This window comes from Filobasidium floriforme, assembly GCF_021052385.1.
Source record: "Filobasidium floriforme strain CBS 6241 chromosome Unknown HD553scaffold_3, whole genome shotgun sequence".
Taxonomy (NCBI): Eukaryota; Fungi; Basidiomycota; class Tremellomycetes; order Filobasidiales; family Filobasidiaceae; genus Filobasidium; species Filobasidium floriforme.
The window spans coordinates 871,281-882,633 of record NW_025763624.1 but is presented as its reverse complement, the minus strand read 5'-3'; the positions used below and the strand labels follow the sequence as shown (position 1 = coordinate 882,633).

At 54.4% G+C, this 11,353-nt stretch overlaps 4 protein-coding genes across 4 annotated transcripts; 2 read left to right on the top strand and 2 right to left on the bottom strand.

Moving 5' to 3' along the window:
- Positions 1-9: 9 nt before the first annotated feature.
- On the bottom strand, positions 10-1,731 carry HD553DRAFT_333787 (uncharacterized protein). The gene is made up of 5 exons (XM_046182116.1): positions 1,377-1,731; positions 1,186-1,311; positions 538-1,124; positions 350-467; positions 10-285 (listed from the first exon to the last, which is right to left on the bottom strand). Exons 1-5 carry the CDS (start codon positions 1,437-1,439, stop codon positions 76-78), a joined length of 1,104 nt encoding a protein of 367 aa, XP_046039299.1. The 5' UTR covers positions 1,440-1,731; the 3' UTR covers positions 10-75.
- Positions 1,732-1,864: 133 nt separating this feature from the next.
- HD553DRAFT_305492 (TFIIH subunit Tfb4/p34) lies at positions 1,865-3,671 on the top strand. The gene is made up of 8 exons (XM_046179172.1): positions 1,865-2,183; positions 2,259-2,446; positions 2,521-2,562; positions 2,631-2,821; positions 2,887-3,012; positions 3,074-3,209; positions 3,277-3,313; positions 3,385-3,671. The coding sequence occupies exons 1-8, from the start codon at positions 1,927-1,929 to the stop codon at positions 3,503-3,505; spliced, it is 1,098 nt and encodes a 365-aa protein (XP_046039298.1). The 5' UTR covers positions 1,865-1,926; the 3' UTR covers positions 3,506-3,671.
- Positions 3,672-4,589: 918 nt separating this feature from the next.
- HD553DRAFT_365300 (uncharacterized protein) lies at positions 4,590-6,290 on the top strand (the record flags this gene model as incomplete). Its single annotated transcript, XM_046184068.1, has 2 exons — positions 4,590-5,186; positions 5,255-6,290. 2 exons carry the CDS (start codon positions 4,590-4,592, stop codon positions 5,810-5,812), a joined length of 1,155 nt encoding a protein of 384 aa, XP_046039297.1. The 3' UTR covers positions 5,813-6,290.
- HD553DRAFT_160425 (uncharacterized protein) lies at positions 5,955-10,901 on the bottom strand. The gene is made up of 5 exons (XM_046176825.1): positions 10,401-10,901; positions 6,667-10,332; positions 6,480-6,602; positions 6,307-6,412; positions 5,955-6,242 (listed from the first exon to the last, which is right to left on the bottom strand). The coding sequence occupies exons 1-5, from the start codon at positions 10,545-10,547 to the stop codon at positions 6,097-6,099; spliced, it is 4,188 nt and encodes a 1,395-aa protein (XP_046039296.1). The 5' UTR covers positions 10,548-10,901; the 3' UTR covers positions 5,955-6,096.
- Between the last annotated feature and the right edge of the window lie 452 nt (positions 10,902-11,353).

Genomic DNA, 11,353 nt, shown 5'->3' with positions numbered 1-11,353 from the left:
AATTATACAAGCCGCTATTTAACATTCATGACCGTCCATCATGACCATGCATCTACTGTACGAGATCGTCTGGGTCTACTGTGCGAAATCGTCGGGATTGACCTTGGTGGCCTTGGGCTCCAGGTGAGGCACCCAATTGTTGGCCAGAAACTCGCCCTCCCTGTTGAAATCGATTTCAACGACGGACATGGACGTGTTGTAACAGTGACGATCGCTGGGTCCGTCGAGAGTGAAGCCGAAGAATCCTCCCTTGTCTCTCGGAGAAGTCAGCGCATCGAGCAGACACTACGATGGGACAGATTCAGGATTAGCTACCGCGCGATCGACGATCTTTGTTCGCGGGACTCACGGAAATGAACGCTCCATGCGAGACGGCCAAGATGTGGACATCCTTTCTGGCCGACCACGACCTGTCCAGGCCAGCCTCGACGACCGAATCAGCCCAAACTGCACATCGATATAGCAGACTACCGGAGGAAGCGAGATCGATCAGACAAATGTCGAGGGCAACTGAGGAGACCGCGTGGCATGACTGACTCTTCGCGCTTTTCCATTCCAGGTACTTCAGGTCTTCGGGGTCGACTCGGCTTGGTTATTTTCCTATCGTCTTTCTCCTTGTCTTCAGATCTCTCGGCCGATTGCTTTTCCTTCTCACGGCGATGTCCGTTCGAGCTCGACCCTTGGACAACCTTTGATTCGTGCTTGCTGCTCGACCCAGCTCTTGCCGCACCTCCCACATGCGACTCTTCTCGCGGATCTTTCACTCCAGCTCGGCCCATCATCGACACGATCTCCTGATGTTGTTTCTGCTCGGCAGCCTTTCTCTCTTTCTGCTCCGTCTCTTGCGATCCCTGCTGCTCCTGCGCAACCTGCCTGTGCGATCGACCCCTCTCCTTCACCTTGACCTTTTCCTCGATTTTGACAAGTCCAAGGGAACCGTCCGCTTTAGGAGCATCGTTGGCCCCTACATCGTCCACTGCCTCTTTATGTTGCATTTCGACCGGTTTGACTATCTTGGGTCGGACCACTTTGTGGTTGTTCCAGGCGCCCATGTCTCGTTCGATCAAGTCCGGATGAATACGAAACTTCGCCTGAGGTTGTCTTTTGTATACTTCCAGCGCCGTCTAATAGCGGCAAGCCAAGGTTTCAGGAAATATCGACATAAAAAGCAACAACCCGACTCACATCTCGAGCTCTTTTGAGGGGCGAAGTCAGGATGTAGTCGAATCGGTAATTCTGTTCGAAGAGGTACTCTGCCAAAAGTTTCGCCTGCCATCGCCCTTCCTCGTTGAGGTCCGTATCGTAGTGACCCTGATGTGCACAATCTCAACCTTGAACGAGGTGTCAATACGTTCGTCACGACTCTTCAGACTCACTTGAATGATACCGTCGACATTGTGCTGGGTGAGTCCATGCCTTGCGATCCACAGGTAGAGCATCGGGAAGGCGTTTCTTGTACACGGCAAGAGACCGTATCGATTCGGTCCGACTAGCGATAGTCTGATGCTCTTTTTCGAATTCGGTACGTGCCCTTCTCACTCCAGTACGTTTGGCACGATTACCGTATAGTCTGGTGAGCTACCTTCGAGGTGGTGGTTGTAGCTCAAAAGCTAATTGAAAGGTGTGTGTACTGTCGTGAGAGTGTTAATATGAATTCGTGACCCAAGTGATGCGATGCGAGCGTCAAGATGGACCCTCCCCTCCGGTTTGATGACGTAATCGCGATGGCCGAGGCTGCAAGGTGTCAGGGAAAAACGCATAAGACACACACCTAAAACGCATAAATCGAATGTCAACGATATCGTACTCTCGATCGTTCAAAGCAATTCAAGCGATGCAATGCATTATAATAATCATATGACTACGGGTTACGGGTAACCTCCAGGATTTGCGTTGGGCATAAGCCCGAGCATAGGTCGCACCAAGATGGACGAATTACCTTCGGTCCTTGTGGCTATTCTCGACATCCATCCGTTATCATGGAGCCGTGAAGCTCAGCTGGCTCAAGCCAAACCGACGAATGACAATGGTGGACCATCGACCGATACCGCTCTTCCGGATACGGCATTATACCTGAGTATCGATCGTGCTCTGGACCAATTATTGGTGTTCTTCAACTCGCACCTAGCGATGCGGTGGGGAAATGAGCTAGTCCTCTTTGTCGCCATGGCGAACGGCAAGTCGTGAGTCTCATTGCCGTCTGGAGATCTGAAGCTAGCCGTCTCGACGAAGCTAAAGAGACTCACCACCTGCGTCAGAGAGTTGTTGTACTCGTCGCAGGCGCCATCCGTATCCCTCCAGCACGACTTGGACGCCAACTCCTTCGAGCCGTTTCACTCGATGGGCGAGACGATCAGCAGCCGGCTAAGACAGCTCTTGGTCAAACAGATGGAGACGCACGAAGAGGACGATGTAGATATGGACGAGGAAGCCAAGACCAAGCTCGGTAAATCTCATTCGACCCTCTCTGCGTCGAGGCATATTTCCGTGGCACTGACACCTGAATGACCTCTAACGTAGATGGTCCTGCGATCGTCCCTGCTCTTCTTCGAGCTCTGTGCCGTGAGTCATCCTGAACTTGAACCGTAAAGCCACCTGAATTCAATCTCATGATCGCACCTTCGTAACAGACATCAACCGTATACACCCAGTCGACTCGCAAGGCGTACAAAATATCCAATCGTCGACCACCGGACATTACGTTTTGGATGAGCACGAGACGAAAGCGAGAGCCAGGATCATGGTCATCAACAACTCGCACGACCGCGGGAACGGTGGGTATGTAGGGCTGATGAACGCAGTGTTTGCTGCTCAGAAACGGGTGAGTTAGCTAGGGATTTACCGAACCTGTATCAGAGCCTGAACAGTAATCGGTATCGTGACCAGAAAATCCCTATGGACATCCTTAATCTCCACCCTGAGGACTCTATCTTCCTGCAACAAGCCTCTCATTTGACACACGGGATCTACTACCGAGTAAGGCGGAAGGACGGACTGTTACAATACCTGAACGTGAGTCTGTCAGGGTTGACCTTTGGGGTGCACTGTGATGCTGACCCTGTTGTCCTCGCAGCTTATTTTCCTAGCATCACCGGACACGAGAAAACAGCTCGGCTTGCCGTCTCAGGACAAGGTGGACTTTAGGGCGGTTTGCTTCTGCCATCACCGAGTGGTAGATGTGGGGTTCGTCTGCAGCGTCTGTCTGAGCAGTGAGTCGGGGATGAAGTCTAGAATGTGCCCGCCCACGGATTCATCTCATCAAATACATGTGAACAGTCTTCTGCGAACCTAAACCATTGTGTAGCACCTGCAAGTAAGTGCATAAACAGCAGATCAGGGCGGCGGTCTTTTGAGGGCTAACATCTGGCTATCTATCACTTGTAGATCTCGCTTCCCGATGCAGTCGGTATTACAGCTCAAGAAGAGTTTGCCAGCAGCCCTGATACAATCGATCACTGCGTCGAGACCAAATCAGACGGTCGTGCCCAGTCCTTTGGCTGGGTGAGAAGCTTGTGTCCAGACTCAGCCGGAACGAGACATCTTGTATCCCTATAACATCGTTGTAACCCGCAGTCTATGCAAGATCACGTGATGGCCTTGTGGCCTCAAGGTCAAAGCATTGTAATGAGATCGTTCCTTTGTGCTTCCCGATGACATGCTCTCGTACAATACTGTCTCCCAATCTGCTCGCATCATCTCTCTATCGGCACGCATTTGTGGCCCTGCTATCTCTGGTTCTCAGGACCGATCCAAGAAGCTATCGTCGAAAAGGCGCGTTCATGGCACAGTGCGACAGCGCCGCTTGGTCGCCTTCTCCATTGTCCCACATCGACACCTGATGTTTCTCCCTTTCTTCCAGGGCTTTGTGAACCTACCGAGACATCGGTATAATCACGAGACGAGACAAAGAAACTAGACGCCTCCTTGCTGATCAGGAGAGCCAAGCATGTGGCCTCCGCCTCTCCGGCCATTTCCGCTCCTTGGAATCAAAGGAGCAGTGTCACTGCTTTTGCATCATGACGTTATCACTCTTACACAGCCTTGTGGGACTCAGCCAAGCTCATTTTCATTAAGGATGAGGAATCAATGGTGGCTCATCAGGTGCCAGGAGGACTCGACCAGTGCGGCATTCTTCATCCGGTGCATCTAGATCTAGTGGGAAATCGACACTCGTATTCTAGGTGCCGCACGGACTCGGTCTTTTGATTGGAAATCAAACAGCAGCGGATCAGCGTACGCAAATCCCCTACCACAAGGCTCCATACCAGAATAGTCTGGCTCACATGTCACTTGTTTCATTAAAGGATCCTAGGTAGTTTAGCGGAGTACCATGAAAGGAGCGACGGAGAAGGTTCGCGCGTTTCAGCTCATGCGCGAGACAAAAGGAAAGAGATTGCCACCCTTCTCGAACCCATATAAGCCGTTCAGATCATGCGCTCGCCCCTCTTTCCCTTTCACCTTTCACTATCCACTTTTCCTCTCATAACCAACCTTGAATCACACCATCATCAAACGATTGTCGGACCAGTGTCTCACAAGCGGTTCTTCTAGCCTGTCTCACACCTTCTTGCACGCCACATCTTCCCATCATGCTAAGCGCGGAACGAGCGACTGAGCGACCTGCTCCAATACGTCTCCCGCCCGCTCGTCCCAACTCTTCGATCAACTTAATATCCGACGAACCTACCAGTCCGGCGAGACCTCGTTCCGCGACAGTCTCCCCGTCGATTGTCGCGAGAAAGCATCATCACGAAGACAAGATCAAACCAGAGGAAGAAAGGCGTCCATCTCTTCCTGCAGCTGCGCATCGCCTTCAGACACCTTGGACCAAGAAAGAAGAGACTCAGCCCCCCCGAATCGAGTCAGAGGGACCTCGACGTCCGTCGGTTGCTGCAGCTGACCCTTCAGCTACCCGAGCGCTAGCCAATATCCCCGCGATCGAGGCAGAGTCCTCCCTCGCTATGGTCGAGGGCGAAGCTCCTCGCCGTCACTCGGACACTCCTGTTCGATCTCTGCCTGAGGGACAGCCAGTGGAGAGGAAAAAATCGATGACTACAGCCGCATCTATTTCCTGCGCATACTGCACCGCGACCGGAGTGAACTCCACATGGCGCCGAGATCGGTCGGGGAAGCCGTTGTGCGGACGATGCTGCGAGCAACTGAGACGACGAATGAACCCGCGTCAGGTGAGCCTCCTTCAGAGCTTTCTCCTTTACCGACTATGGTGATCTAACTTGACCATCTTCGCCCACAGGTCACAATGACTCATCCCGTCCGCACCGATCGTACGCCTCAGCGACCTGTCACCTCGCAAGCACCCCAGAGGTCTCCTTCGCCTCGTCCTGAGAGGCGCGTCCAGGTCACTCGACAGGCTGCCGCAGTCGCAGCTCATCCTTATCGAAGGTCTATGCTGTACGAGGGACAAGAAGGACGACGAAGTAGCATCGCGACGATGCCTACTTACCGGAGCCCTGCGTTGGCTTCGGCTGCTGCGCAGGACAGACAGGGCCGCGAAGGTTACGACAACTTTGGCAGGGAACGTGTTTCGCTCCCTCCGCTCATGAACATCGAGAGAATGGCAGACGGTTTTGGTCCCAAAGTGAGCCCGACTCGACGGGCATCTCGCCAATACAATCGGACGGAGGCTCCTACCGAGGCTGATATCCGCGACCGTCGAGCGATGTTGATGGAGGGTAGGAGATGGATCCTGGACATGTTGGATGACACTACGGCGATGATTAGGGAGCTAGACAACGCCACCCTGCGACCAGCGATGAACGGTAACAGCTACGGGGTCGGTCCTGTTCATTGATATGCACGGCATCGTATCGATCGATCTATTTGTAAACCACTTCTTGTACAACCGTGACTGTAGTACCAGCCTGTTCATTAATTAAATTCGTCTAAATTATCGTCTCCCGCCAGCGAGTTTGGCCAGCAAGCTGTTTCCCGTGAATACTCCTGTCGGTTTCAAATCCACCAACGGTTGTTGGGGCTTCCGTTCGGGAATGGCAGACGCTGGGTGAGCGACGGGCGCATATGCTGCTGCTGGTGTGTTGACAGCTTGAATCATTGCACAGCTCTATATGAACACGGTCAGCCCTTCGATGCCTTTTCTGGTCCGCATCCCTCACATACCTTGGCTGTGAACAGCGCTTCCATGAGCTGAATGCCGGGCGCCGAGTCTAACGAGAATACGTGGAGATAATCTCCCGGAGATTCAAACAATGTAGCGGGTTCGCCTGTTTGGACAAAGACATTCCGGTAAGACGAGTGGTTGTGATGACGAGATACAGCAGCACTTACGCGACTTTAGCACCACGACCAGAGGCTTGGGACCCTTGTACCCATTGCCGTGGAGAATATATGGGTCAAACGCTGCACAGCTGCACAAAAAGTCGCTCTCCTTGCCCTGTACGTGTCGAACGGTTAACAACCTCGTCTGGAAACCTTGCTCGCCACCTCAGACTCTGACTTACCCTGTCGTTTTTTGCTACAAACACGTTGCCATTCCTGAGCTCGATCCATCGCTTACTCCACTTGCCTCGCTTCGTCTCGTGCTGCACGTAAACTCCGTGCATAGGTTGTACACGTGGCATCATCTGAGACAGTCCAGAAGAGTCAGCCGACCGTGTGATTTTTGCCCGGAATCCGTTCGCAACTTACCTCTACCCTAGTCAGGCGGTCCAACGGAGACCTCTTGGCCAAGAATGTGTTCTTTCGGAAATCGGCATTCCAACCTTTCATGATGGTGACCAAGCTTTCAAAGCTTCTGATCGGTCGTTCCATGTTAAAATACTCGCCGAAAACTTCAAAGAGGATCCAATCTCCCATGAAGCCTTGACTCGCGGTCGATCCGAGAATTTGAGCGAGTACCTCTGCAGCCGTAGTGGTCGGCTTCAAGTCGACCATCTTTCGTTCGCCTTGCATCGATTCGAGGTAGACCGCTTGGCGGGTGACCACGACCTGCTCGGAGAGTGTTGGTATGGCGGTCCTGTCTCCAGACGCTTGGCGCTGTCGAGATGCACCGCTCAACGGGGGTTGTGCAGATATATGTGAATCGACTAGCGGTGATGTTGGCATGGAAGGGTGAGTGCCGCTTGGTTTTCTTGAGGGCACACGTTCTCCTGCCAAAGAAGGTTTCCTTGATACCATATTGGAGGAAGTCCCGGAAGAAGGCAGATGTTCAGAGGTGGAACCGGATCTTAGCCGCCTGTCTGGCTTGCGAAGGGAGGGGCTACGGGACGCAAGCCATTCTTTTCCAGAAGAGTCGGCCTCAATGTGTTGATGGCCGGAAGGAAGAGCTTTGTGAAGTCTGGGCACAGGCACGGGTGGAATGCCGGGCGTCTGGCTCCTACTGCTGGCGTACGATACAGGGGTGAATCCAGCACTTTCGAGCACGGGACTGTTCTCGACCGAGCGATGGTGTCGCATACGGGAAGCGGATCTATTGACGCTCGCATGTCTCGAGAGGTCCGATTGCGTGCCGCTCTGCACGACCGGTTGAGTTACCTGTCTCGAGCTGGTTTGGTGCGATGGCGCGGGGGGTCGAGGCACCCGAACACTGGTTGAACGGTATTGATGAGGAACGAAGGTGTCAGGGGAAGAGGTGTTCCTGGAGTCAGACAAGGCCAGCAACTTTTGCTCTAAAGCTCGCGCAGGTACCCCGCCTTCTCCTTGCCAGTGTGGATTGTCCCGCCCGTCGATTCTGGGTCGACGCTTATCTTTTCGAGGCGTAGCCGCTGAATTGGGGTCGCGTTTGGCCACACGTCGGAGGGTCCTTTGCGCACGAAGTGCGCCCGGGATACGTTGAGCTAACGGCACATCATCGTCCGAACCCGATTCCCCGGCATCATCCGAATCGCTACCATCTGACCCGTCACTCTCGTCATCTGTTCCATCTTGCGACGCCGGCGAACCTGCTCGTGCGGGGACTCGTCGAGGCGAGCGAGAGCTAGAACGCGACCTCGACGGTCCGCCACGTCTACGAGGTTCAGCCGACTCACGTCCCCTGGGCACGATCTGGGTGGGTGAATATCCAACAGCCTCATCCGCCCCGTTCGACGGTTGCTGAGTGCTGCCGGATCCGCTGGGAGCAATTCCCGAACCACCGGCCGAGCAGGTAATGTGGCCGACCGCCCCAGTCATGTCGACCGCATCATGATACGTGTCCAAGATCCCATAGTCCATGCTTGTATCCAGATCAGTCTCCGTTTCTGTGACCAGCGTAACGTCCGCGCTATCGCTCCCGTCACTAATACGCATAGCATCCGGTGCAACGGCCCGTATCTCGTCCCAGCTTCGAATATGTTGGATAGGTTCGAAGCCCAGTTCGACCGCGGATGATATGCCGCTCGACAAGTCAACCGAACGTGGACTGAGCGGTTGTTCCTGTGAGCCCGTGCGCGGGGACGACAATAAAGGCGCATCATGCTCTGTCTCGTTCGACTGTTCGCCCGCCTGCAAGTGCGCCAAAGTTGGCAACGGCGGAAGATCGGCGGTCGGGGGCGCGCTGGCCGGCTTGATAGAATGCCTGGACGATCTCCAACTGCTCCGTTTCGTCTCTCGCCCTGAGCTAACGGTCGACGTCCCGGTTGAGCCTTTTCCGATAACGACGCTGTTGGTCTTGTCCGGTGTAGCCACCTCGATCGGTCGAGTCCCGCCCAACGAAGCGAGAATGTCTCCAAAAGAGAACGCGTCGATTGGTCTCTCCACACGAGGACTGTACGGCATCTCCTCGTCGCTCTCCCCAGGCGGCATGATTCCCAACTCCGCGTACAAGTCGGAAAACGACCCGGTACTGGCTGGCAACGAGGTGGTCGCCGAGACCGCTTCATCTTGTTCTGGCGATTGGGCCTTGCCCTTGTCTCCCGTTGCAGCCGGGGAAACGTGTTCGTCGCTCAGTGATAATGGGATCGCAGGTCTGGGTCCACCTAGCGAGTTGCTCGAGGGCAAAGTGATGGTCAATGCCGGTCTGACTTTGTGCCTCTGGACGGGTGTCTGCAACACCTGCTCCGGGACCACAGCCGTCATCACCGGAGGTGTCGTCACTCGATCCTGCTTAGGACTGACATTGCCCGCTTCTTCGATACTAGGCCTTTCCACGATCGTCCTCTTCGCTCCGTCCTCTTGTCCAGCACCAGACGTTTCTTTACGTCCAAATGTTCCGCGCAACCAGCTCATACTGCTCCGTTTTTGTACGGTCTTGTATTCGTCTTCTCTGTCCCCAGCGCCGCCACCGAGCTTGGCCGCTGAACGTCTATACCTCAACGTTGCCGAGGGAGGTGCAGATGGCAATCCTCTTTCGAGTTGATGATGTTCTCGCCTGTCCGTCCCACCCGCCGATGCGGGATCGGCTCCGCCAAACAACCCCCCCGCAGCAGCCCTGAGGTCCCTCAAGCTCCTCGCGCTTCCCAACCTCTTCGTGGACGGTCTCTTTCCGATCGACTTGGACTCTGCGCTTCCTCCGAACCCAAAGACGCTATACCTACCTCCTCCTGGCGTTTCTTCTTCATACACGTGCCGTCCATCCGAACCTCGCAAGAATCCCAATTCAGTAAAATTGAAGATATCCGTCGTCGGGCTTGTCAAGTCGAAGGGATCGACCTCTACCCTCACGTCACCTTCACTCGTCATTGGAGTGGCGGCCGGAGTGGGAAATCTGCTGCTCCACCCGCTCGTCGAAGAGGAAGAAGCCGAAGTATAGGTCATGGCCGAGGGGGCGGCCGAACCCGCTCGAGAACGATCGTTCGGGTGGACGAGATCATCCCCGAGCGACACCCTTTGTGGGTGGCTTGGTTGGTAGACCTCTTGAGACGTTCCTGGTCGGGATGTGACTCCTTCAACGGCCGAATGAGTACCCTTTGTAGGTACCGTCGCGCTCTGGTACCCTCTGGTCACAGACACGGGCAAAGGTGGCATCGGCTTCCTCGACCTCGTCGACGCTGCATCCCTGGCAACGTCCGCCTTGAGGTTATGGCTACTCCTCGACCTCAACCTATTCACGAACCCGCCCCACCCGTTCGTCGCGGGCGTGTTGGTGTTGACACCGGTAGTCTCGTTCGATTCCTTTCCGCCCGTCCGGAGGTTCCAAGCCGAACGTTGCTTCTTCAACTTGGTCGGCGCCGCTCCGGCGGAAGCCTGTGCAGCCCTCATCATCGTCTGTTCTAGATCTTCACGTCGAGTAAATTGAGCCCTGATAGGTTGTTGGCCATTGACGTGCTGCGGTGGAGGCGGTGGGCTAGCCGAGGCGAGGTAGGACAACAGATCGATCGGTCTAGCCGACGTGCTCGTCCCCGTTGCCATCCCCGTACTGGGGGATGCGACCGGGCTCTATCCGCACAGAAGATCAGCTTATATCCTGACCAGAATTGCAGGCAAACTCGGGACTAGAAACGCACCGACGGGTTACTCCTCGCCAACCAGTCTTTCATATCGACCATCCCGTCCGTCCCCGCCGCCATGCCCTCGGCCGTCGCGACCCCGTACCCTTCTTGCGCGACGTGCGTATCGATCGTCAACTTTCTCTGTTGCATCCTGATCGACATTGCGTCCGTCTCCCCTGTTCTCGTCTTGTCGTTAGAGTGGTATGTCGTCCCGTGCGTATTGTTCGTTCTGATTGCAATGATCGTATTGTTCGGCGAGTTGCCCAAGTGGTTTGATTCGTGGTGTTGTATCGCTCGGGATATCTTGTTTACGTCTCTCCGCTGCCCAAGTAGGTCTCGCCAACAGCCATCCTAAGGTTCCGTGGCAGGCGAGAGTGCGATTGGGAGTTGAAGGGTATCTCTGGTTCAGGCGTGATGGTGATGGTGATGGCGTTTGTGTCGGTATGGTCCAGATACAGGAATCGCTAGTTTGTTTACTTCTCTTCTGAATCTCTGATCGGAGAGTTTCCTTAAGCTTGGTTTGCGTTGTGTCTGTTTACAAAGCCGAGCGACACTCGAGATTGAGCTGTCCGTATCGACGTTCGTGTCTATTTCAATATGTGATTGTGGACAAAGGGATCACTCTGTGTACAGGCGATGGTCGATCTTCGTTTCGTCCAAAGGGATTTGAAGGTAGTTGGATAGCTGGTTAATGACCAGTAGTGGTAGTTTGGGTTGTTGCGCGCAGGGGCAACAAGGTAGAAAACGAGCGACGGAGTAGCGAGTGTGGGTAGGTGGGTGGTAAACGAGTGTGTCAGAAAAGTGTAGCCGGAGAACGAGAAGAAGAGCGAGGTGCGATGTTTGGTTGGATCTGATGTGTCGAGGACGATGTCACCCTTGAATTGAAACTGTTTGGTCGGGTTGTTGAATTTGTTGTTGTTGTTGTTGTGTGCTGTGCTTTTCCTTCGATCGAACAAAGATCTCGCTCG